The sequence below is a fragment of the Danio aesculapii genome, chromosome 23 (genome assembly GCF_903798145.1).
Source record: "Danio aesculapii chromosome 23, fDanAes4.1, whole genome shotgun sequence".
In the NCBI taxonomy this organism is placed as follows: Eukaryota; Metazoa; Chordata; class Actinopteri; order Cypriniformes; family Danionidae; genus Danio; species Danio aesculapii.
This window is the reverse complement of record NC_079457.1, coordinates 36,088,938-36,116,003: the sequence shown is the minus strand read 5'-3', so window position 1 is coordinate 36,116,003 and position 27,066 is coordinate 36,088,938. Positions and strand designations below refer to the sequence as shown.

Genomic DNA, 27,066 nt, shown 5'->3' with positions numbered 1-27,066 from the left:
AGTCTGAAAATAGTTTTTAAAATGTTATTATTTTAATAATTATATTCTTATTACTACTTTATTTCCTTAATACTTGGTTACATATATCATTTTCTGTCTGCTTCTGTTTTTAGTGTGTGAATTCATTCTAGAAGTCCATTTTTTTAGGTGTATATATGAAACTAATTGTAATTTCTTCTAAAATATACTTATTTTATTATTCCTTCTCAAACGTTTTCTTTTCCCCTCTTTAGAACCAATGACTTTTATATCTTTCCTGTCACAAGGGCTTTTATTTTAAAGTTGACCGCAAGCTACCTTCACGTCAGCATTCGCTTGCACGCATGCGCAGTATGTGCACTTCCTATTATTATTGAATAGTATTTGTGCATCTCCATGTAGCCGGGAATTATTGTATTATTTACCTCTGTTCACATCTCGTTACTTCATGCTTACTTTCCTTTTCTCCGCCATTTTCTGCGCCGCGTACCTGTCTCCGATCATCAGTCATGTTAAAGGCAGAGACTTTACTGAGCAGGAAATGTCTCATTACAGGTGACATTTACTTATTTATGCACCCAACATTAATGATTGAGTTGGTGAGATGATTATGGTGTCGTATAGAAATAATTAGGTGTTTCGAATTAAGTGGCAATTAAATAATCCAAGTCGTGGGGTTTTTATAGAGCGGTATTTACTGTCTGTCAATGAGATTAGCCATATGTTCATGTGTCAGTGTGTACTATCTAGTGAACACTATCTAGTGTGTCACCTGTAAAGACGTGTAATTGAAGGATATTAAAAAATCATCATGAAAGCTGCTCAACAGTTCTTGTTTTTTTTTTAAATTTTCACAGGGACAGAGTAAAGTCCATGTTTTATCATGCTTATAACAGCTATCTGGAAAATGCATATCCATATGATGAGCTGAGGCCACTGACCTGTGATGGACAGGACACATGGGGCAGGTATGAACTTACTATGTAGTGACCAGATGGAAACGGGACATTTTCTAGTTCACTGGTCAACGTAGTATTGAAATCTCACTTATGACAAGGGCCAGACAGAATCTGCGGACATTTTTTGCTATTTCTGCAGAGAATTTTAAAGAATCAAAACTAAAGAATTATACATTTTTAACTATTTTTTAATGTTTACAATGCAAATCCAATTACTTTATAAAATACCACTTTATAAATTGTATTGTAAATAAATCATATGAACATTTGAATATTATTAATTTAAAAACCGATAAATATAAATATATACACACATTTACACAAGAAAATACATAGACTCAATGATGAGTTAAAAATCTGCAGAAATCTATGGATTTCTGCATGCGCAGATTCCGTGTGGGCCTATTTTGACTTATATGACTTTAAACAATGGGGACAATACATATTGTATAACTTTAATTAGGAATGTCCTCAGAAAACGAGTTGATTTTTAGACTTTCACATTGACACATTTAGACTTTCACCTTCATATAATTTCAGAAAAGGATTCTTTGCAAAATTTTAAATGGGATAATTATACACAGTAAAAAAATACTTGCTGTTTTAAATTTGAGTTGAATCAAATGAACATTTCTAATCATCTCAACTTGCATGAATCAAACTGACTAAAAATATTAAGTTAAATTAAAAAAAATGAGTTGAAACCTGATTACCTTATTAAAATAAGGTAATAGCAACATATAAACATTTGCTGTCGTGACTTTTTGACTTATTTTTTGCAGTGTATTAGCAGCCGATGACTATCAAAGTACAATATTGTTCAGTCTTATAAATAGTGCTAATGTTGTTTTGAAGTTATACTTGCATACATTTCAGAATGAATATTCAAAGTAGCATGGTAAACAATACAGTGACAATGTCACAAGTTGACTCATAAGAGCACTGTTACGACCCTCTCGTTTCAGTCGCAACATAAAAGAGCTCAGACAACAAAAGGATCTAAATTCAACATTTTTATTATACATAGAACTAATAGAACAACAAATCAAAGAACAAACAATTATCTAGGGATAAATAAAGAAGATAAAGAAGAACTTAAGATATAATCACAACTAACTTTAACTACATGATATAAATAATGCAAAACGAAACAAAGTTACAGAATGAAAGAGATGGTCTTGACATGAGGACGTCCAAGTAGCCACACCTTCCTCCAGAGGCTAGTACGGCACTCTTATTTATGTTTTAAACCAATTGGTGGGCAAGCAGGCACCCAATCAGGATCTGCCACATCCAAACTGGAATCCTGGGGTCGTCACAAGCACATCATTACAATTAGTTTGTATTAGTCTTTTTTAAATGCTGCTTTACTATTTTATTGAACGACAAAATCTGAATGTGCGAATATAAAAACGATTTTACCTCAGGGACATCTGGTCACACTAGCTTTTAATCAGTGTTGGGTGTAATTTGTTGCAAAGTAACTGAATACAGTTATTACACAGTTATTCTGCTAAAAAGGATTACTTTTGATTTTCAGCCAATTTAATTACAGTAATTTAAAAAGTACTTAACTTAAATACTGTACATACATTTATCAGTTGTGTATAAATGAATTCAGAGAAGCAGATTACTGTATTTGCTTATATTGTTAAAACACTGCTTACAATAAATACTTTCTAAACACAAACAAGAGTAAAAGGACATCGCAATGCACAAAAATGTATTTAATCCTAATAAAAACTGTACATTTTGACTATTTCAGGATGTCAAAAACATTCAAACATTAGTGTTTGGCTATCAAACATGAGCGAATGACACTTAATGACAGTTGTTATAAGCTTGCATAATATTTCACATTCATTTGTATTGAACTTTTGCGTTCAATAGAAAACACACTCTTTCATCTCTCTGACACTTTAACCAACACTTAAACCAGTTTTATACAATTGCGTCCTGACACTTTCTTACAATCACTCAACATATTAACATTATGCATATATGACATGTGCTTCACACAGATGAGTGGGCTTGACAAACCACCTGTAGAAACACTCCTCTCTATTTAAAAAAGAAACACTTCCCTTCCTTACTCAAGCACGTAATTCTCTGAGCACTAACAGTTCCTTTGTATAATTAGCACTTCTTGTGTGTATTGCGTCTACTTGCTGAATGCCTCCTCAATTGTAAGTCACTTTGAACAAAAGCATCTGCTAAATGACTACATGTAAATGTAAAGAGACGTTGCTGATCAGATACTATTTGGTTTAACTGATTTAAAAAAATATATGTCGTAGTTACAAAAAAAATATTTTCTATATTGTGACAAGAAGTTTAGATATTACAATGTATTCTAGGGCTGCGCAATATATAGTTTCAATATTGACATTGCAATCTGCACATCTGCAATAGTCAGAAGTAGAGATTATTTGCTTGGTTTTTTTTTTTAATCTTACTGCGATAAAATAAGTGAGTTTAAAGCATCCGGGTCAGGGAACAATGACATTTGTAGCTTTAACAAAGAGGAATTGCATTTTATTTATTTAGTGAAGTCTGTGAAGTCTTATTTCACATTTAATTATACAATATCAGAGACTGTTACTAAGACTTCCCAAAACATCTGCACCTTTGACCTCTTTTGTATTTTTTTTTTTTGTATTTATCTAATTGGTCCCACTTTGTACTATTGTGTAAATATATATATTTTTAAATTGTACTTAGGATTGATTAAATGCTTGTAATTACATCTGTAATTGCACTGTTGACCATCCTTTACACCTTAACCCAGCTTTAAACCTATCCCTACCACCAAACATATTCCTAACCTCACCCAAATCCCACCTCAAGAGCACCAGAGGTCTGCAATACATTATGAATACAGTAAGTACAGGGGTTGGACAATGAAACTAAAACACAGGCTAATTTAGTTTTGGAGGTTTTATGGCTAAATTTGACTAGCCTGGTGGCCAATCTTCCTTGATTGCACATTTCACCAGTAAAAACTGAGTGTGATGGTTAAATTAGCAGAGTAATAGTGAGCATCTCTCGAAACTTCAGGCTGCAGAGAGAATTTGGCTAAAAACTAAAAATCCTGAACAGCTCATAACATACCAAACTCTTCTGTCCTCTTTCTCGGCTGAGGTTACTTTTGCAAAGCAGACATACTTCCATCAGAAAGTCAACAGTGCCACCAATCCTCGCTTACTTTTTAAAACATTTTCCTCCCTCCTCTGTCCTCCTCCTCCACCTGCATCCTCCACACTCACTACTGATGACTTTGCTACATTCTTTTGCACCACAACTGCAAAAATCAGTGCTCAATTTGCTGCACCTACAACAAACACGCAAGATAAACCACCAACACCACACACTCTCACCTCTTTTTCCCAGCTCTCTGAGTCTGAGGTGTCCAATCTCGTGCTATCTAGCCATGCAACCAACTGTCCGCTTGATTCCATTCCCTCTCATCTTGCTAGATTTATCAGCTGCTTTTGACACTGTAAACCAACAGATCCTGCTATCTACGCTTGAGTCACTGGGCGTTGCAGGCACTGTTATTCAATGGTTCAGATCTTACCTCTCTGACAGGTCATTCAGGGTGTCTTGGAGGGGAGAGGTGTCCAACCTACATCATCTAAACACTGGGGTACCTCAGGGCTCTGTTCTTGGGCCACTTCTCTTCTCCATCTACACGACATCTTTAGGACCAGTCATCCAGAAACATGGATTTTCCTACCACTGCTATGCTGATGATACCCAGCTATACCTCTCTTTTCACCCTGATGATCCCTCGGTTCCAGCTCGCATCTCAGCCTGCCTGTCAGACATTTCACACTGGATGAAAGATCATCATCTTCAGCTTAACCTCGCGAAAACGGAAATGCTTGAAGTTTCTGCCAACCCGACTTGACACCATAACTTTTCAATCCAGATGGATGGGGCAACCATTACTGCATCCAAAATGGTAAAAAGCCTTGGAGTAACGATTAATGACCAGCTAAACTTCTCTGACCACATTTGTAGAACTGCTCGACCTTGCAGATTCACACTCTGTAACATCAGAAAGGTTCGACCCTTCCTATCTGAACATGCAGCTCAACTCATTGTTCAAGCTCTTGTTCTCTCCAAACTGGATTATTGCAACTCTCTACTAGCCGGGCTTCCAGCTAATTCTATCAAACCTCTTCAGCTGCTTCAGAATGCAGCAGCACGAGTGGTCTTTGATGAACCCAAAAGAGCACGTCACTCCGCTACTCACCCGTTTGCACTGGCTGCCAGTTGCTGCTCGCATCAAATTCAATGCTCTGATGTTTGCTTACAAAGCGACCTCTGGCTTTGCTCCTTATCTGCTCTCACTTCTGCAGATTTATGTGCCCTCCAGAAACTTGCATTCTGTGAATGAACGTCGCCTCGTGGTTCAATCCCTAAGAGGGAAGAAATCACTTTCCCGAACTCTCGCATTCAGTCTGCCCAGTTGGTGGAATGAACTCCCTAACTGCATCAGAACGGCAGAGTCACTTGCTGTCTTCAAGAAACGACTAAAAACTCAACTGTTTAGTCTCCACTTTCCTTCCTAATCTGTAACTGCCTCTCTGGCCATACCACTAACTGTACTCTCTCAAAGAAAAAAAAAACATTACTAATGCTTTGCTTCTTAGACTTTACACACCTGAAACTTGTCTATAGCACTTATTCACTGCTGCTCTTATAGTTGTGTAAATTGCTTCCTTGTCCTCATTTGTAAGTTGCTTTGGATAAAAGCGTCTGCTAAATGACTAAATGTAAATGTAAATAGCACCAGTAAGAATAGAGTGTGATGGTCAAATTATCAGAATAATAGCACAGTTTTGCCTAAATGCCTATTGCAATGCACACAACATTATGGATAATACATCAAAGTTCAAAAGTGGACAAATTGGTGCGCAATTTGCTAGCGTGCCTGTGACCAAGACAGCAAGTCTTTGTGATGTTTAAAAAGCCACAAGGTCCAGGGTAATGTCAGCATACCACCAAGAAGGATGAACCACATCCAACAGGAGTAACTGTGGACACAAGAGGAAGCTGTTTGAAAGGGATGTCTGGGTGCTAACCTGGATTGTATAAAAAAAACATAAAACCATAGCTTCCCAACTCACTGCAGATTTAAATGTGCACCTCAACTCTCCTGTTTCCACCAAAACTGTTTGTCGGGATCTCGACACGGTCAATATACATGGCCGGGCTGCTATACCTTTGGTCACTCATGCCAATGCCAAACGTTGGTATCAATTGTGCCAACAGTGAAAATCTTGAGCTGTGGACAATGTGAAACATGTATTGTTCTCTGATAAGTCCACCTTCACTGTCTTTCCCACATTCAGGAGAGTTACGGTGTGGAGAAGCCCCAAAGAATTGTACCATCCGGAATGTTGCATGCCCACAAGCATGGGGATGGATTAGTGATGTTTTGGGATGTAATATCATGGCATTCCATAGACCCAATGCTTGATGGGCGTGTTACTACCAAGGACTATCAAACCATTCTGGAGGACCATGTGTACCCATTGGTTTAAGCATTGTAATCAGTGCAATGTATCAGAATGATAATGCACCAATACACACAGCAAGACTGGTAACAGAGTGGTTTGAGGAACATAAAAGTGAAGTTAAACATCTCGCTTGGCCTGCACAGTCACCAGATCCAAATATTAATGAACCATTTTAGGGTGTTTTGAAGGAGCGAGTCGGGACACATTTTCCTCCACCAGCCACTTTTCAGCAAGAAGAATGGCTTAAAATGCCTCTGGCCACTGTGCAGAACTTGTGTCTGTCATTCCCAAGATTGATTGACGCTGTATTGGCTGCAAAAGGAGATCCTACACAATACTAATAAATGATTGTGGTTTAAAACCAGGCATTTCAGTTTCATTGTCCAATCCCAGATTAATTTTTTTACATAGTACATAGTAGTTAAGGGCACCTAACATAAAGTGGGACCATCTAATTTATTGTATTTTATTCAGATGCACTGCAACCTTTTTAAAATGCGTAGTTCCTCACAAGTTGTTCAAACCGTCCAGTGAAATTGGCCTCATGTCGCAATTTGTATCACAGAAAAGCAAATTATTGCAATGTTACTTTTTCCAATATCATGCAGCCCTACTGTATAGTGTCACTATAACTTCTTTATTTGTCCGTTTCTCCATTTAGTTTCTCCCTCACACTCATAGATGCTCTGGACACATTGCTGGTACAAACTTTAATTCAACAAAACTTTTCCTTGCTGTGCTGTGGTTCAGATGTAACGTTTGTTTGCTTTTCTCTCTTTCTCTTGTCTTCCCCATCACAGATTCTAGGAAACCACACAGAGTTTCAGCGTGTGGCCACTCTGCTTCAGGACACTGTTGACTTCGACATTGACGTCAATGCATCTGTGTTTGAGACAAATATACGAGGTACGCTCACTGCTGTTAAGTACTGATCATTACAAAGTCATATTTCAAAATACTCACAAAAACAAACAAAAACTACATAATTGCATTACAGAGGGAATCATTTTTTGTCCATTTTTATTATGCAAATAGGGATGAGCAGGGTTAGCTGTAACAAACATGATTTAAACATTTCCACACATTTATATCATAAAAGTATGTAATGCACATTTAATAGAAAAATCTATACAGTATTGGGTCATTTGTTTATTACTACAATGGTTATATTACCATAGCAACAGTTTAATTACATTAACAGATTCATTTAAAGGTCCTGTGAAATTAAAGTACAGTTTTTTTAGATGTTAGTTTCAGCATGTTAGTTTTAAGTATATCTATAAGCTAGTGCTTTACAAAACATTGACAAAATTTGGATTTGCATGCTATAAACCTGATATAAAAATCCAACACTTGAAGTTTGTCACTTTTGCCTCAATGGATCAATAATTTTTTTGACGTCATCTGACGTCATCTGTTTTGACCAATCAAATGCTCTGCAGTATCTGACATGGCCCACCCCCTTCAAGACGCTTCTCGTTTGCTTTTTATTTGATCTCAACCACTTTCGCTGACAGAGCTGCGATAAATCAAAATGCTATTGGTTAAAACTGAAACATTGAATAAAAATGGCACATTTCAAAGATCTTAAAGGGTTCTTTAAGTGCTTTACTATAGTATGGTTCAAAAAATTTTTCTTTAGATTTAGAATTTTTCTTTGTAATCAGTCGCTTGATGCTTTCATCATTTATAAGTCATTTATAAAAAAGTATACACTGTAATTATGAAGCAAAACCAAATGTTTGTAGTAGACAAGTGTGAAAGTAATTGGAAAAAATTGAATGAAAAACTCTGAACTTCATGTACTCTAGTCTCACGTGAACTGAGAGATCAAAAAGTGTGAGGTTGTGTTCAAAGTGTACATTTTTACTTTTGACTGAAATATGACTTGGCAAACTCATTTGTCCAGTTTGCGCCGTGTTTGTGTTGATCTTGTGTTGTCCCCTGATCATCTGCAGTGGTCGGTGGGCTTCTCTCGGCTCATCTGCTCTCCAAGCGTGCTGGGATGAAGGTGGAGGAGGGCTGGCCCTGCTCTGGACCCCTTCTGCGCATGGCAGAGGACGCGGCTCGAAAACTGCTTCCTGGTGAGGGATTGACATTTACAAAATCCTATTTTGGTCACACTTTATTTTAATGTGCAATTCATGCTTTAAACATGATTTTCAGCTTAATAAATTACTAACTTGCTGCTTATTAGTGACAACGCTTGATAGTAATTTGTCTAGGAATTAAAATGTAACGTATAGATGACCATTCCCCAGATGAAGATATGCTGGATAAGTTGGCGGTTAATTTCGCTGTGGCGACCCCAGATTAATAAAAGGACTAAGCCGAAAAGAAATTGAATGAATGAATGAGATGACCAAAAGAATAAGGTAAAGGTAAAAGGTGACAAGAGAAACACAGAACAATAAGTTAGCACCGCAAAAGATTTATTGCTCCCACAAACCATTTATTTACAATATGTTCAAACACAAAAATAATGTAACACAATAATATATTTAAAGAACGAAGACAAATGGGTGATTGAGCTGAAAGTGAAAATCAAAAAAAGAAATAGGTCACACGTTACAATAAGGTTCATTAGTTGATGTTAATTAATGCATTTACTAACATGAACAACAATGAACAATACATTTACTACAGTATTTGTTCATGTTAGTTAATGAAAATACAGTTGTTCATTGTTGGTTCATGTTAACTCACGGTGCATTAACTAATGTTAACAAGCATGGACTTGGATGTTAATAATGCATTAGTAAAGGTTCAATTATGATTAATAAATGCTGTACATGATTGCTGTACAAGTGTTGTTCATGATTAGTTCATGTTAGTAAAGGCATTAACTAAGGAATCTTATTGTAAAGTGTTACCAAGAAATATAACAGTATCCCCATATTATCCTCCCAATCCTCTATATAAGAAAATAATAATATGAAAAGAAAAAGTCTTCAGCGCGAATGTGCCCTTAACGTACACTAACTGAAGCAAAAAATACAAATTAGGGGTATCAAAATGAATTGTTTTGTCGATGCACCACGATGCAGACTCGGACAATTTGATATTGGTCCAGTAATAGATCCTAAACGGTTATTATGTACTAACGTCATTTATCAAATATGCACTATGTGGCGGTAGAATACTATAGGGAGGGAGGCAAGCGCGAGTAATTAAAACATGGAAATTCCACTGCACAATTTACTGCGTGTTTGCTAGACAGTCATTCACTGACACAGAAGATACAGCAGAAGCCCCTATTTCATTGCTGTGGTGAAAATGAAAGTAAACTCCAATTATCTCTCTCTGACTTTCTCTCTCACTGTGGCTCCTTTGACCTGCAGACATGACGTTTCCTCTACTTTTGGCTGTTATAGAGATACTTGTGGATCCGTCCAAACACGAGCTGGTCTGCAGAGTGAGTTATCTCCACGACGTCTATGACGGATCAGCTGTGATCACCACTGCTGTTTATTAGTGTGACTCATCAGTGAACAGCACCAGCACGTTAGAGCTAATCGCAGCCCTTTCTGTTGAGAGCGTGACCAGTCATAGGCGTTTAACAATTCGTTCGACAATGCTCAAAAAGCAAGCGGGATAATATTTACGTTTGTTTATTTGCATTAAATGCTCATGTTGTTCTGTGCATGTACTTCAGTTTTGTTTGATGCAGAGATAATCATAACCGAACCGAACTGTAAGACCAGTGTAGGTTCACACCTTTACAAATTAGCGCACTTTGCTAAACTAGTGTGTCTAAACATCAAAAAGCCTGCGGGCAAGATATGTATGTCACGTGTCTTACTATGCTGTTGCTTCCTTGTCTGTAAGTTGTCAAGTTTTGAATGGAGCATTAGTGGGCTAAAAATGTATTATTATTATTATTATTAATATTATGATTATTATTATTATTACAGTGTTTCGTCTAAGATTTTTTCCAGCTGTGGCGGCAGACTCTGTTGGGCCCTTTACACAGATCTACCAACTACCTGTGGTAGTTATTTCATTGACAAATGTCGTGAGCGCAGTATTACAAGTCGAGATCGCATTTATGTAATACAAGCATGCGAATCTCTCTGCTCGATTTCCTCTGTTCGCGCACAAAACTTTTTGCGCGCCACAAATATACGCTACTCAATTGCAGATTTTCTTGTGCGCTCTCAAATAAACACTGCTGAAGTGCGATTTAGTGTGTTAATGTATTAAGTATGTCTGCAATATTTATTAGATTTGCTAGGGATATTTGTGAATGTCTCCAATAGACCTACAGAGCGGCATTATTGCGTCCTGAAGTAAAGTGAAACGGTTATAAACTCCAGCAAGATAAAGTCATTGTATGCAGAGCCATAGACCTTTATCTATAAATAAAGTATAACTATGGAAACTGTGTTCCTCATAACTGAAAGCTACGCCATAATAAAGTATAACTATGGAAACTGTGTTCCTCATAACTGAAAGCTACGCCATATTTGCTGGCCTCACGCATCACACATCTGTCAGTCAGTCAGGCAGCACATCACCTTACTTACTTACCTTTTAATACATTTTGGTGCTATTATAACCCGCTATATAAAAAAACGACAAAATGTTTTGAATGAGAAGCTGAAATTTAGCCGTGGTGGGATGAATTTTGGTGTGGCACCCTGCCATGGAAGAATGAATGTAGCGGAAACCTTGTATTAAAATATTATTGTTAGTATATTACAAATGACAGAACTTTAAACAACAGATCGTGCTAAATAAAATCTCACTCAAAGTCAGCATTAGTATCAAGCAAAAAACAAACGAACACCAGAAAACAAACAGCGACACACCAAATGTCAACCACATTAGTTGATCTCTCCCATTCCTGCTTTAGATTTTAAGATCTCTATGCAGATCTGGATTGGCAGAGATCACACGTTGTCACAGGAGTGATTATTACAGACCTGTCAGCCAATAAAATTCTAAAGGTAGGCGATACTAAATGGCTCATTTCCACTGAGTCGTACGGTATGGGAAATACCAGTTTTTGGGTAGCTTTTGCAAAGGGTACCTAGCACAACAAAAGGGTACCAACAGGTAGAGCTTGATGCACAACTGAGTGCTATTGGTTTACAGAGATACATCACTCGCTTATGCAACATGCCAGGACAACGAAAACAAAGGAAGCGCCATTTTCAAATGCACAGCTGAGACATTACACCATAATAATATATAATATTAATACGTGTGAAAGTGACAGGGAGAAAGAGACAGAAAGAACATACAAAAAAAAACAATGTACGGTTCCTAACAATAGTAAGGTAGTAGTTGGCTTTAGGATTAGTGATATAAAATATGGTGAAAGACTAAAAGATGTGAACCTTTGTTTAAACTAAAGTGTTACCCAGGGCTTAATTTGTACCGATCCTCCTCCTCAACCGCCCTCCTCCCGCGTCCGCTGTTTACTTTCACTTTCTTCTGCGACTCCCCAACTCTCTTCATATTCGTCTGCGACAGCCCTCCGACATCCAACGCCCCACATTCCATCCCCCACCCCGCTGCTCTTCACTTTTGTCCTCAACAACATCCCTCTTATATCCTCTGGTAACATGCCGGATCTGTTACCCTGATCTGTTCCTGGACCTCGCATCTCACAAATTAAGCACTGGTGTTACCCATATTTTTGTATGTATTATAAGAAAGTGAACCTTTGTCAAGTGCCATATTTTTGAGATACAATTTGAGAGTAGTTGCCTGTAATTCTATAATAATTATTTACAAAACAATTATTCTAATCATTTAAAATGTATGAAACAAATTAGGATTTTTGGATGAATGTTTACACTGTAACACACTGTAACACACTGTACCAAGCTTATACACACGCAGACATACGCACACACACACACACACACGCACTCACACACACACACACACACACACACACACACACTGTTTATGATTATTGAATAATGGGCAGTTTACATAGAACATATTTTTCCTTTACAATGTGCTACTTTTCTATTGTTTTTCAATGTAAACATGCATTTTACAGATGTGTGTGACCGTAACGCTCGCATCTTGCGTCTTTTGCAGCACTATACACATGAACACACATTTTGATCCCCTGTCAAGTTAAAAGAACAGCGCTGCTCGTCAATGTCAGTTTCAAAGCAGTGGACCAGTCAGAATAATTTTGGACAGTTGTTGCAAATTTCTGTTCTATTTATCCAGATCCCTTCGTGCTTTATGCTGCACTTTTTTTCAAACCATTCTGAGGCGTTACATCTTGCATTTTAAGAAGCAAAGACGCGTTCAGTGTGAGTAAGCTGTCATTTTGTTTTATCTGTTCTCAGCTTTCCAGACACCCACAGGGATGCCGTATGGCACAGTAAACCTGCTGCGCGGAGTGAACCCCGGCGAAACCCCGGTCACCTGCACCGCCGGAGTGGGCACCTTCATCCTAGAGTTTTCCACCCTCAGCCGACTCACCGGTGACCCTGTGTTTGAGAACGTGGCCCGCAAAGCTCTCAGGGCTTTATGGAGAACGCGCTCAGACATAGGCTTGGTAAATTCTTTTTAAGCCGTTTGTAGTACAATCATGATGCCAGAGCACTGCATATTTAAATCAGTTTGCTTTATAAGGGTTAATTCATCTCAAAATGAATATGCTATCATTTAATTATCCTTATTTCATTTGAAACACAAAAGACTATTTTAACTATCTAGGCGCAAGCTCTAAAGTGTATGGAGCAAAAGCATTAAGCGCCTGTCTGAATCCACTTTTGCTATTTTAAGGACAGAAAAATACGGTTTGCGCCGCAGCACATGGTCTAACAGGGTTGTGCTTATTCTCTGAATGAGTTATGGGTGTGTTTTGAGTATAATGTGCATTAAACCATTCAGAATCTCATCTTCCGTTTCCTTTTAAGAGTCAGTTATGTCGTGCCATGGCGCATTTGCTATTTACATGACAGACTTTGTAAGTGGAAAAACTGAATGCTTCACTAGCGAGAAAACAGTTAAACAGACCATCTGCAGTGTGAGGATAAAGAGCCAGCCTCCTCCCTTTGGCCTCTTTACTTTACTTGAACTCTTTACTTTACTTATTTACTTTCATGCATAAGGAAATGGTGTTATACATACTCCACTGAAGACATCCATTAGCCTACATATTTAATCTCATTTATTAAGCGCAAAGATTTGTTTCAAAACCATTTCTAAATTTAGTTAAATTTAGTAGCAAACAAATAAATGAACAATAATAACGAAGTGTGGTTTTATCCAAACACGCGTCCTTTTCTCATGCCTAAACTTGTTTTATTTAAAACAAATATAAATGTCGGCGCCAATAGCCTAGTGGTTAAGTGCACCGACATACAGCACCATGGTGCTCACGGCGAGCCGAGTTTGATTCCTGGCTCGAGGTCCTTTGCCGACCTTTCCCCTCTCTCTGCTTCTAATACTTTCCTGTCTATAGTCTCCACTATCCTATCCAAATTAAAGGTTAAAAACATCCTTAAAATAATTATTAAAAAAACAAACAAAAAATATATATAAATATGCATACCGCGCATATATAAATATGGACAACATAGGCTTATAACTAAAGCACTCTGCGCAGGACTTTAAAGCAGCTTTAAGTTGGTCAATGGTACTGTCTATTTCAGTTCCTCAAAATAGCAACACGCCAAAAATGCGCCTTAACACATCTCCTTTATAGACCAGCACACCCATGAGTGCACAAAGTGGCGTAAATGGATTTGCTATTTAAACAACGTGGCACAAAGCGTGAAAATTACAGTTGCTCGTGTGTCATCAAGTTATTTACCAGTAAATTTAAACATGACTTCTGTGATGCTCAATATTCAGTATGAATAGCAAAAAATAAAAGAGATTGGAATGATAGCTTTTTTATTTTAGGAATTTGAAAGGAATTTCATCAATAAATTACAGAATAAAACAAAATATGTTTTACTTGAATGCATAACTGCATACTATAAATAAAAATCGTAAATATGAATGTAGTGTTTTCTGAATGACCTTTCTGTACCCATCAGTCCTACTGACCGCAGCCAGAAGTGCTTAGACCAAATGCCTCTAATGATGCTAATATTTAACTTTTAGCTGCTGCTTTCTTACCAGAGCACTAATCGCTTTAACAGCAATTAGTAGGACAGGATGGCTGATTAAAAAGGCAAAATCTGTGTTTATGTTTGCCCATGTGAATTTAAATGCTGTTGTATACATCCAATTATCCCTGAGTTCACAGAAAACCAATTGTTATGCTGATTCCTGTTTTCTTTTTCTCTGTACCAGAAAACTCAGTTCGCCAGTGCGTTGGTGTGTAATATAGCTGGATATATTTAAGCTGATTTAAAAGGATTACATCTGTTTTTTTATTATTTTTTAATATACAGTTTTGAAAAAAATTTAAAGATTACTTTCAGACCAATTGTCCATTTTTCCATTTATTTATATTTATAGTTTGCAGTTATGCATTTAAGTAAAACATATTTTGTTTTATTTAGTATTTTATTGATGAAATTCCTTGCAAACGTCCTAGAATAAAAACTTAATCATTCAAGGCTATTTTTTATTGTTTAAAACTGATTATTTTCACTTAATTTTTCTGTAGCTGACTATATTAAAAAAATTATAAAATAAAATAAATATATATATAAAATATATATATACAATTCAATTCACCCTTATTTGTATAGCGCTTTTACAATGTAGATTGTGCCAATGCAGCTTCACATAAAAGATCAAAGTAAATTGGAACAGTGTCAGTTCAGTTTTTAGTGTTTAAATTCAGTTCAGTTTAGCTCAGTTCAGTGTGGTTTAATAATCACTACTGAGAGTCCAAACACTGAAGAGCAAATCCAACGATGCACAGCTCTACAGATCTCGAACCATGCAAGCCAGTGGCGACAGCGGAGAGGGAAAAAAAACTTCACTAATTGGCGAAAGTGAAGAAAAAAAACCATGAGAAAAACCAGACTCAGTTGGGCACGATCATTTTAATTTCTCCGCTGGCCAAACATCTTGTGCAGAGCTGCAGTCTCAGCGGCGGAGGCTGGCCTCAGCGAAGACTCGTCTGTCCCTGGAGCGTCACAGGAATCAGTCTCATGTTCTCCACTCCTCCATGACCACCACAGTAGCTGCTCAGGATACGGCCCGGTCCAGGATATGGAAACCTTGAGATCATCTCGTCGTTGGTCTTGAATAAATATACCACCTGACAAAAATCTTGTCGTCTATCCAAGTTTTAGGAACAACAAATAATAACTGGACTTCTAGTTGATCATTTGGTATCGAAAGTGGCTTAAATGAAAGGCAAAGGCCTCTAGATTATGCTTATTTTACCGAAATATAATATGATCATGCTTGGATTTTTTATTATTTAATTAGGACAGTAAGGTCTGACTTTGCTTAGACAAAGTCTTGTCACTTAACAGAAATAATGTACAGTATACAATATAAAGTCATGGTGCAGTGGAAAAATAATTAATAGTGTGTATGACTCCCATGAGCTTGAACGACTGCATCCATACATCACTGCAATGACTCAAATAACTTATTAATAAAGTCATCTGGAATGGCAAAGGAAGCATTCTTACAGGACTCCCAGAGTTCATCAAGATTCTTTGGATTCATCTTCAATTCCTTCTCCTTCATCTTACCCTAGACATGCTCAATAATGTTCATGTCTGTTGATAGGGCTGGCCATTCCTGGAGCACCTTGACCTTCTTTGCTTTCAGGAACTTTGATGTGGAGGCTGAAGTATGAGAAGGAGCGCTATCCTACTGAAGAAATTTCTTTCTCCTGTGTTTTGTAATGTAATGGGCAGCACAAATGTCTTGATACCTCAGGTTGTTGATGTTGCCATCCACTCTGTATATCTCTCGCATGCCCACATACTTAATGTAACCCCAAACCATGATTTTTCCTTCACGAAACTTGACTGATTTCTGTGAGAATCTTGAGTCCATGTGGTTTACAATAGGTCTTCTGCAGTATTTGTGATGATTGGGATGCAGTTCAACAGATGATTCATTCATAGAAGTTAAGTTATTATTTGTTGCTCTTACATCTGAGATTGACGACAAGACTTTTGTTAGGGAGTGTAACTTCTATTCATTACGCACTTTATATTCAAACGGAATGTCAATGTGTTCTACAATTAAATGCTAAATAAAAGTGTTAAAAGTCAGTCAAAGGCATATTTTTATACTTAGGGAAAAAATTGACATTTTATATATAATTTCATCTCTGTTTCGTCTAAGGTATGACGTTTTTAAATGTTGTTTTCTCATTTTTGGTCCATTTATATAGTTTTAGCTATTTTGCACAAGAAAAACATGGTCTTTCCACACTCTCTCTGACCCTTGTAATTAAATGGGGCTTTAGAACTACAATGTAAACCCTCTTTGCATGTGAACTGAGTAACAATGTTTTTTTTTCCTGGGCTCACACACGTGCAAACACTTCTCATGACCACAGAGTTATTAACTACATTTAATAAACAGTTATTAACTACATTATTTAAAATAAGAACATGTTTTAAATGCATATTTCATCAGGCAGTCACTAATAAAGGCATTGTCTTAAAGGGATTCTGCATCCAAAAATTTATTATCTGTCAAGTCCTTACCCTCATTTATTGAAATCTTAATCGTCATTGATCTTTGGGACACAAATATAGACATTTTGGATGGAATCTGAGAGCTCCCTCATCCTCCACAGACCACTATGGTCCCGACTCATTCAAAGTCCAGAAAGTTACCAAAAACATCCTCAAATCATTGGTTCAATCTGAATATTATGAAGCTACAAGAATACTTTTGTGCCACATAAAACAAAAATAATGACTTTGTTCAACAGTTTCTTCACCTCAGTGTCAGTATAGGGTGCACATTCCATCTAAAGTAGTTTAAATTCTATTTTAATGAACAATTCAGTATACATAACATATGGTTATCATTATTATTATTATTATTATTAATAATAAACAAAATAATTTAAAAAAATGCATGTTTTAGTAATCATCCATCAAAATCTGATCATGGCTTCAGCTACAATATTCTTAGGCATGCCCCTTTTACCATTATATTGCTACAAGGGAATGATGCAGAAAAAGAAAGCCGCACCCCTACACAATAGTTGAAAATACATCAACATACTGCAATAAATGTAACTTCCGGTTCATGTGTACTTTATTAAAAGTCACACAAATCCCTTATGTTTTCAGGTGGGCAACCACATAGATGTCATAACGTCAAAGTGGGTCGCTCAGGACGCAGGGATTGGAGCAGGAGTTGATTCATACTTCGAATATCTTGTAAAGGGTGCCATCATGCTTCAAGATGAGGAACTGCTGACAATGTTTCACGGTAAACACTGAGTTATTAATAAAGCAATAGCTGACATACATTACACAGCTATAGTATATGCAGTTAACACCTTGCTAAATAATTTTCTGATGTGCGTTTTAAATAGCTAAACTAAACTCCTAGTGATTGCTGTTTGTCTTCGCTTCTCTTGTTTACATGAAAGCATTATCAACTTTCAAATGTGTGTTGCAGAATTTGATAAGTCCATAAAGAACTACACTAAGTTTGATGATTGGTATCTGTGGGTGCAGATGCATAAAGGAACAGTATCAATGCCTGTGTTTCAGTCTCTGGAGGCGTTCTGGCCCGGAATGCAGGTGAGAAAATTGTAAAATATGTCACAAGGGAATGAAAAAATTCAGTTTTCAGTATATGACTCATTCCAGAGTTGGGGTTCATTTTGAGCATTCTTCATTCATTTTCCTTATGCTAGAATTATATACAAAAAAGTAGTGCAGTTATTGTACTGTAAACTAAATCCATTATTAATAATGTGAAATGTGATAGGGCACATTTGATTATGCGACTAATATTACTAATGTTGTTAAAATAGTTATTAAGCTTTTTAAACCATAACAGACAGAAACAGAGTTGAAAAAGAGTGACAGAGTTCACAGTAACTAAGTTGACCATAACTGAGTTGACAGAAACAGTTGACCATAACTACCTTAACAGAATTGACAGTAACAAGAGATCACAGTAACAGGGTTTACCGTAATAGAGTTGACGTATCTGAGTTGATCGTGACAGAGTTGAGAGTGGAAAATTCACTGAAATATCACAGTAACAAATCACTGCAAAGCACAGCAACCGAATTGAATGTTATGCCTAAAATTTTATAAAAATGAATGAGAGAAGAATAAATAACATGCTCCAGTGCCTTCCAGATGTTTCAAATTTATTTAACCTGGTAAACACAGAAATAGATATAGCGGGAGTCTTTTTATTAATTTTTCAAGACAAAAAATGTCCCTAAATACACATAAAACGTTATTTTTAGAGACAACTTGATAAAATGTATGTTGTTATTCAAAACTGCTTCATTAAAGTTAATAAAAGTTAATAAAATAAAAACATTTTAGAAGACGTAAAATGTACCCACAATTCTTGAATCACCCATAAAGTACGTCCACCATCTGTATTTGCATTTGTAAGCAGATTTCTGTGGCACCTTATAATATCAGTTTGTTTGCTTGATATCAGAGTTTAATAGGTGATATTTCCAGTGCCACAAAGAGCTTCCACAACTACTACAGCGTGTGGCGGCAGTTTGGAGGTCTCCCAGAATTCTACAGCATTCCTCAAGGTTACACAGTGGACAAGCGAGAGGGATACCCACTGCGGCCAGGTATATAGAAGACACACAGCACCAGACAGTCATGCTGCTAACAGAATTCAGCCCAAACTCGACAAGTATGTTTTAATTGACTGCTTTTTAAAAGCCCGAACCTGTTTACAGCCAGACGTTATTCAGATGTGCACATGCACACAGCTCTTTTGCCTTTTTTCAAGAATGAGTTGTTTATACGTATTTTAACATACCCTTCGGGTTCGGGCAAAGATCTTCAGCTCTAAGCCATTAGAAATTTTTCACATTAGATATTTTTGGACAGACATATGTGTAGGTATAGTGTATAGACCATCATATTGGGGTGATATAAACACACCCAGTCTTTTTTCTTTTCAATTTAACAACATAAAAATGGTGGACCAATTGGAGCGGTTTTCAGACCAAGCGCAACTTGATGTAGGAGTGCGGTCCCCCCACCCACCAAATTGATTGTCAACTGCGTATTGACATGTCCCGGTAGTCACGTGTATAATCATATCAACAAGAGAGGACAAGCGCAAAGCAACCGGGAATAAAAGATCTGTTCAGTTCGCTAGGATCATCAATCATCATCAAATGTGATCAAGAGTGAGTTTCACAAGTTTAAAATGTTTTAAAACAGTGCATGTGTGTAATGAATGACAACGATTACCTTCAGCTTTACTTCATCACCACAGCTGTGTGTCAGAACAATTATAAAAGAAGACGCTTCAATCCCGGTTTGGGGACATTAAATCAGGTTTATTTTGTACATTAACATAACAGATATTCATACAGCAGTGGAGATTAACCTGTATGCTGTCACATTTTTGTGCTAATAGAGTGCAAAGCTAAACTCTCTGTCGCTCTGTCTGTCTGTATGTCTGTCTGTGTGTATGTGTGTATCTGTGTGTGTGTGCTTTGTAACGACATTGTGTGTGACTCATCGTTGCAACTTAACACAACAAATGCATCAAATACTCATTGGTAAAGTTCTTACTGTATTTCTCACAAACGCAACGTGAGATCTGCTTCCTTTATGTCTGTCTGTTGTCTGATGCAGCCGAGGGAGGAGATTGATCTATACGCAAGAAAGAATACGCAAGATTGATCTACACGCAGAAAGGCACATAGAAACGGTGGGCGGGGAGGACTAGCCTTAAATGTGCAGTACAGCAAAACCGCCTCCTGGTGTAAAAATGTATAAAATTGAATCTTACAAAAGGTATAATAAAAATCTGATAGTGTCTTTTGAGCTGAAACTTTACAGACACATTCTGGAGACACAAAAGACTCATATTAAATCTGAAAAAAATATGTAATCTTATTAAAACACTAGGTCAATTTTATCAACTGCTACTTTATATTATGCTTTTTTTGTTTAATCTGTGAGTTTAGTTTATCTCAAAATAGATTTATCTACTTTCTCATGTCTCTTTTTTAAGGATATGTGTTGATAAATTGACAGACCGCATCAAATAAATCTTAGCCTAAAGGCAAAAGTCGAAAAACCAAAATTAGTTGGATGAGGTTCTGAAAACGAAGTCCATATTTTCTTTTACTTCTACCTATTAATAAATTATTGTAGCATGAAAATTCCATATTAATTTTCTTATCATAAAAGTGATTATTTTTCAATATTGCAATATCACAGTATTTATATTGATCCTGTGTTAGAGAAAGAACCATCTATTTTTAGAGTTCATGATGGTTATTTTCATATAGCAATATATTCAAAAACTTTTTTCCAGAAATCCACTGTACTAATGTTGATGTAGTTCATGTATAAAATGACATTTTAATAGATGGATTTAGTTTTAATGGGTAAACAAGTATTCAGTTTTGTTTTAAAATGTAACAAACGTAGAACTTCGAAATGTTTGCACATTCATTTAACAATACACAGTTTTGTTGAAAACTAAAGCAGGTCGCACACCAGAAGCGCCGCTCGGCGCCGTGACACGGCACACACATGACAGTTAAAAGTATCACACACCAGACATGCACATTTGCATGATATTTAACATAAAAACTAATCAGATGGCACGGCAGAGAAATGAACAGTGTCCTGAGTCGTGGCTGGGCGCCACTGACAGCCTCTGACTTGCGGTGCCGGTGTGTGTACCCTGATAGAAACCTATGTTTAGAATTCTGAAATGTATGGCGCTGCGTGGCGCTAAAAAGGCCTGTCATGGTAAATATAGCAGATACTCACAGTATGTGTCAAAAATTCCCTGTCATAAGTAATTCGTTCATTCAGACAATTTGTTTAAAATGGCTGATTCATCTATTCTAGAAATGAAGTAGTTGTCTGACTTTGCAGAGTTGATGGAGGCATTGTTTTTATATATAAAAAAAATATTCCAGCTACTGAGAATACATTAGCAAACGGGGCACATTGCCAACAAATTTTGCAAAAGCACAATTCACATTTTGCTATAAAACCTGCTTCATTTATATAAATATCCCCTGCAGCTAGCACCGAGCAAGTCTTGCATGGTTGCCCACTGAAGCTAAGCAGGGAGTACCTTGATGGGAGGCCACATGGGAAAGCTAGGTTGCTGCCAGAAGTGGTGTTAGTGAGACCAGCGGGGGACGCTCAACCTGCGGTCTGTGTGGGTCCTAATGCCCCAGTATATTGATGGGATCTCTATACTGCTCAGTGAGCACCGTCTTTTGGATGAGATGTTAAACCAAGGTCCCGACTCTTTGTGGGCATTTAAAATCCCAGGGTGTCCTTCGAAAAAGAGTGGGGGGTTAACCCTGGCATCCGGACCAAATTTGCCCACTGGCCTCTGTCCATCATGGCATTTTAACCATCCCCATATCATAGTTGGCTTCATCTCCTCTCCATCAATCAGCTGGTGTGCAGTCTGGTGCAATATGGCTACCGTCGCGTCGTCCACAAAAGATGGCTATATATATAAGATGGCTCTCTCTCAAAAAGAAAAAGGATTTTTAAAAATTTAATAAAAAAAATTATTTATTAAATATATTTATATATATATATTTTTTTTACTAAATAAAATGTATTTTATTTGAGTTTTATATTAGGACAATCAGAAATGGGGATATATATATTAGTAGAAGACAGAAGATTTTTTGTGAGACTATTTCTACTTTTAAGGGTTTATAAAGGCAAGAATAAGGCGTGATTTGAATTTTTTAGGCATGTTTGAAGGCATTTGGAGTATAAAAATTTGTTCTGTCGAAAATTATGTATTGTTTTTTGTTTTTGCTGAGAACATTACATGCTTTTGAAGTTTTTTCACAGTGAAACATACAGTTTGTTGTTTTTTAAAGAGTTTGCTTTAAATAAAGGTGCTTTAAAACTTCAATTTCTCTCTCTCTCTCTCTCTCTCTCTCTCTCTCTCTCTCTCTCTCTCTCTCTCTCTCTCTCTCTCTCTCTCTCTCTCTCCTCCTCTCTCTCCTCTCTCTCCGCTCTCTCCTCTCTCCTCTCTCCCTCTCCTCTCTCTCCCTCTCCCCTCTCTCTCTCTCTCTCCCCTCCTCTCCTCTCTCTCCTCTCTCTCCCTCTCCTCTCCTCTCTCTCCTCTCTCTCCTCTCTCACTCTCTCTCTCTCTCTCTCTCTCTCTCTCTCTCTCTCTCTCTCTCTCTCTCTCTCTCTCTCTCTCTCTCTCTCTCTCTCTCTCTCTCTCTCTCACTGTGTGTGTGTGTGTGCGTGTGCGTTAAACAGAGTTAATAGAGAGCGCCATGTATCTGTATAAGGCCACCGGAGACCCTTCATTTATCCAGCTTGGCCGAGATGCAGTGGAGTCCATTGACAGAATCAGCCGGGTCACCTGTGGTTTTGCCACTGTGAGTGTCTTATTTTTTAGCTCTCAAATCTTAAATAATGTTGACATTTTAACAGTGTTGGGTGTAATTAGTTACAAAGTAATTAGTTACTGTAATTTAGTTACTTTTCTGCCAAAATATATTTACATTTTTAAGTCTTACTTGTCATTTACTAGCCTTTAAATGCTGGACATCAATTTCACAGTTTTATATAGATCAATTCAGAGAAGCAGAGTATTATATATATTGCAGAATTAGTCAGACCTTCTGTTGACGTCAACAAAAGAACGCTCCCCCTCACTCAATGTTCTATTTCAGTTGGAAGTACATCTAAATACTGAAATAAAGTCTCAGCAGCTTCTGGGTCACTCAGACTTTAAGAAAACAAATACTGAGGAATGATATCATGACAATATATGGTATAAATTAAGCAGAGTAAAGGTATTTTTTAATCATTCAGATAATTTTGCTTATGAACCTTTTCAACTAAAGGAGGTTTTATTTGTCTACATATTCCTAGGAAACAATTACATATTTGAGAATTTTAAGCCAATATATGATAATACATATATCATCTTAAACTTCTAAAATATATAATTATCCTTATGTGGTGTCATTAGTTTATAATATTTTTGTGTTTTGATACACATTGTTTAAATTTCATGTTAATTTCTTAACAACATTAAAAGGCCCCGTTAAACTCAACTGTAAAGAATTAAAAGGTATTATTTCTATAGTCAATGTGTTGAGATTTATGTGGATTTTCAGTATTTAGTAAAGTAATTTAATGATTACGTATTATTATGTAACTAAGTTACTTTTCAGTCAAAGTCATTAGAAAAGTTAATACATTTGTAATGATATACAGTTGTTAACTTTTTCCCTGCCAGCATTTTATTTTAAGTTGCCTGCCACTGCCAGCATTTTTGATGATTTTCAGCTAAATTTGACAAGCCTCAAAATACTTTCAACTAAGAATATATACTGTAACCATATTGTATATCATAAAGAACCAACCCTCTGCTTTCAAACAAAAAAACACATTTTATTCTATCTTCATATGTTTATTTTATATACCTACTGAAATGCAGGTAGGTTTCATGAAAAAAATAAAATAAATTTACAAAACAGAGAAAACATATCATTTAGCTGTGGCGAGCCCTGGTATAGCATTGTAAGGAATTAAGACAAAGTAAGGTTGTATTCCTCTCATTTTTACCTACGATCTTACTTTCACTTTCTCAGATTTCATTTCCTAAGGCATGTTGCGTCAAGTACCTCACTCAGGATATACAGTTGAAGTCAAAATGATTAGCCCTTCTGTGAAGTTTTTTCTTTTTCAAATATTTTCCAAAAGACGTTTAACAAAGCAAGGAAATTTTCGCAGTATTTACTAAATTATATACTAAATAATTATATTTATTTTTATTTTTTATTTTATTTTTATTTTTTTATTTTTTTTATTTCGGCTAGAATAAAAGCACTGCCCTACTGTAATATACCTAAAACACAAATTGCTGTAAAAACTAGCCAATGACAGGGAAGCGTTTCTACTAAATTTATCAATTATTTCGTTAATGGCAGGGAAAGAGTAAATAATTAGCAATTCTAATAACATTTTTGAAGTCATTTACCCAACACAGCTCTTCATTTGTTTTTTCTCCTAAGGTGAAGGATGTAAGGGACCACAAGTTGGACAACCGCATGGAATCCTTCTTCCTAGCCGAGACCATTAAATACCTCTACCTCCTCTTCGATCCTGACAACTTCCTTCACAACACTGGCACAGAGTTTGAGCTGGGGGGTCTGCGGGGTGACTGTATCCTCAGCGCGGGGGGCTATGTGTTCAACACGGAGGCTCATCCGCTGGACCCCGCTGCGCTCCACTGTTGCAGCCGAGAGCAGCAGGAGCGCAGGGAGATTCAGGACATCCTCCTTAGCTTCTCGCAGCCACAAACAGTGGAGCCGTCCCAGGACCAGAGAGCAGATGGCTCTTCAGAGAGCATTGCACTCAAGTCAGGAGAGCGGAGAAAAGCCCCGGTGCTCTCCTGTCCCACGCAGCCCTTCAGTGCCAAACTAGCTGTCATGGGTCAGGTCTTCTCAGACAACTCTTGAACAGACTCTCCTACCGCGTGTAAAGATGTAGATTTACCTTTGTAATTTAACTTTGGAGAGATTAAATGTTTTCTAAATATGTGTGGAGTTTTTTCCACTCTTTTTATTAAAAAAAGAAAAGTATTAGACAAAAGTTTTGTCATTTGGATCATTCCATTACAAGGTGTTATCAAAATAATCCCAATTTAGTTTATTATTATTATTCAGGTGATTTTCTTGACCCCACCCTAAAAAAAGATCCTTATTGTAAGATCCGAACATACTTCAAATTGAACTGTTGTGACAAACTTTAAAAAAAAGTTTTAGACACAAGTTTTGGCATTCAGTACAGACATTTGGATTATTCCACATATTGGATTGTTATTGGATTGTTCTTCACATTCTTCACATTCAAAATATTAACATTTTAGTTTTAGGTTATTTTCTTGACCCCACTTTAACAAAAGATCTTTATGGTATGATCCTGATATTCTTCAGATTTTCCTGTTATGACAAAAAGTAAAGTTTGTTCAGTACAGTCATTTGGATTATTTCATTTCAAGGTGTTATCAAAATGTTCACATTTTAGTTACAGGTTATTTTCTTGACCTCACCCTAAAAAAATCATTACGGTAAGTATATACTTATGGTAACAATATACTTCAAATTGAATTGGTGTGACTTATGAAGTTTGAAACACCTTAATTGCTTTGAAATGCGTTTGCTTGTTTTATGTTTGACGTGCAATGTTGAGTTGGGTGTATAGTTTATCAGCACGACAGTTGAGATTACAGTGGAGTCTTTGCAAAGTCTAACCATAACATAGTAAAACGTTATCATTTGGATGTGCTTTAAAGGCATTTCAAGAGAGTTTAAAGCATTCGGGCCCATTAGATACCCTTCATAATACTATGGACAGGACACCCAGGAAGGACAAACTCGTGCTTAGGTTCTTGTACAGGAATGGGCTTCAGAGAACGCATTGAGGAGGATTGGTGGGAGAACAGCTCATGTGGTGCAAGAACAGGATGAACAGATGACCAAACAGTCAATTTTTTATGTAAGCAAATGTGTTTTTATTAGACTATCAATGTTAGATTAATAGATTAATGTACTAATTTAGAGAGACCTTATGTGATTGACTGCTAGCATACCTACCTGAGGATGTCGATGATGTAACGTTACTCGGCAGTCAAAAATTTTGCATTTGCTTAGTTTGCCTATATGCCTAGATGCTTAGCCAGATGGCTTATGTTTTCCACTTTTACAAGAAAACAACTTGTTGCAATGAGCATTATCGGTGTCCACTCGGGTGAAACATAACCATACTCTTGACCAGGGGTGCCCAAACTGTTCCTGGAGGGCCAGTGTCCTGCAAAGTTTAGTTCCAACCCCAATAAGACACTCCTGGGCTAACTAATCGAACTCTTACTAGGCTTTCTAGAAACATCCTTGCAGGAGTCTTGAAGCAAGTTGGAGCTAAAGTCTACAGGACATTGGCCTTCCAGGACCGAGTTTGAACATCCCTACTCTTGACAGTTTGGTTCTCTTCGCCATCGTTACTCTATCGGACTTTGACAAGTGACGTCACCCTCGCAAATGCTGAGTGGCATAATGGGTCTAGCTGCCATTTGCGGGGTATCCGAGTTAACGTTAGCTGTTATATGGTTTTAGCATCTTTCGCACAGTAAATGCAATGATTTAGAAAAAGATTAAAAATAATTGTTTATGCATATTATGTTTTTAATATTAGGTTTTTATTTTATATTTTATTAGAAAGAGACACAGATCTTTCAGCCTTTGCACAGTGTTTATTTACAGGCAGGATTGTGCTGTGGGTAAATGGTAAGTGGGATATTTTGGGAAGGGACGATGATCAGCATCATCTGTAGTTGTGGTTGTGTTTGTTGAATAACAGGTGCTTCAGTTTAGGATAATTTCTGTAACGGTGATGCAGCAGCTCTCTTTCCTTTCTCTCCTCTCCCTCTCCTTCTGGAGTTTCCTCTTCACTTTCTCCCCTGCCCAGGTGAACAGAATCATTGGC

General features: G+C 36.9%; 1 protein-coding gene across 2 annotated transcripts; it reads left to right on the top strand.

Moving 5' to 3' along the window:
- Positions 1 to 323: 323 nt before the first annotated feature.
- edem2 (ER degradation enhancer, mannosidase alpha-like 2) lies at positions 324 to 25,176 on the top strand. 2 transcript variants are annotated; one of them, XM_056449896.1, is made up of 11 exons: positions 324 to 534; positions 837 to 947; positions 7,128 to 7,167; positions 7,267 to 7,372; positions 8,425 to 8,550; positions 12,784 to 12,995; positions 17,683 to 17,824; positions 18,017 to 18,141; positions 19,028 to 19,172; positions 22,828 to 22,949; positions 24,597 to 25,176. In XM_056449896.1, exons 1-11 carry the CDS (start codon positions 428 to 430, stop codon positions 25,041 to 25,043), a joined length of 1,683 nt encoding a protein of 560 aa, XP_056305871.1. In that variant the 5' UTR covers positions 324 to 427; the 3' UTR covers positions 25,044 to 25,176. The 2 variants fall into 2 exon arrangements, with proteins under 2 accessions (XP_056305871.1, XP_056305870.1); XM_056449895.1 differs by lacking the exons at positions 324 to 534; positions 7,128 to 7,167 and having other exon boundaries at positions 859 to 947.
- Positions 25,177 to 27,066: the final 1,890 nt, after the last annotated feature.

What these genes read in the sequence shown, in the direction of transcription:
- edem2 (XM_056449896.1), top strand. Translation starts at nt 428, where the DNA reads ATGCTTACTTTCCTTTTCTCCGCCATTTTCTGCGCCGCGTACCTGTCT. An exon ending in CAGGAAATGTCTCATTACAG is followed by an intron (nt 535 to 836) that starts GTGACATTTACT and finishes AAATTTTCACAG; the next exon opens with GGACAGAGTAAAGTCCATGT. An exon ending in GGGATACCCACTGCGGCCAG is followed by an intron (nt 19,173 to 22,827) that starts GTATATAGAAGA and finishes TGCGTTAAACAG; the next exon opens with AGTTAATAGAGAGCGCCATG.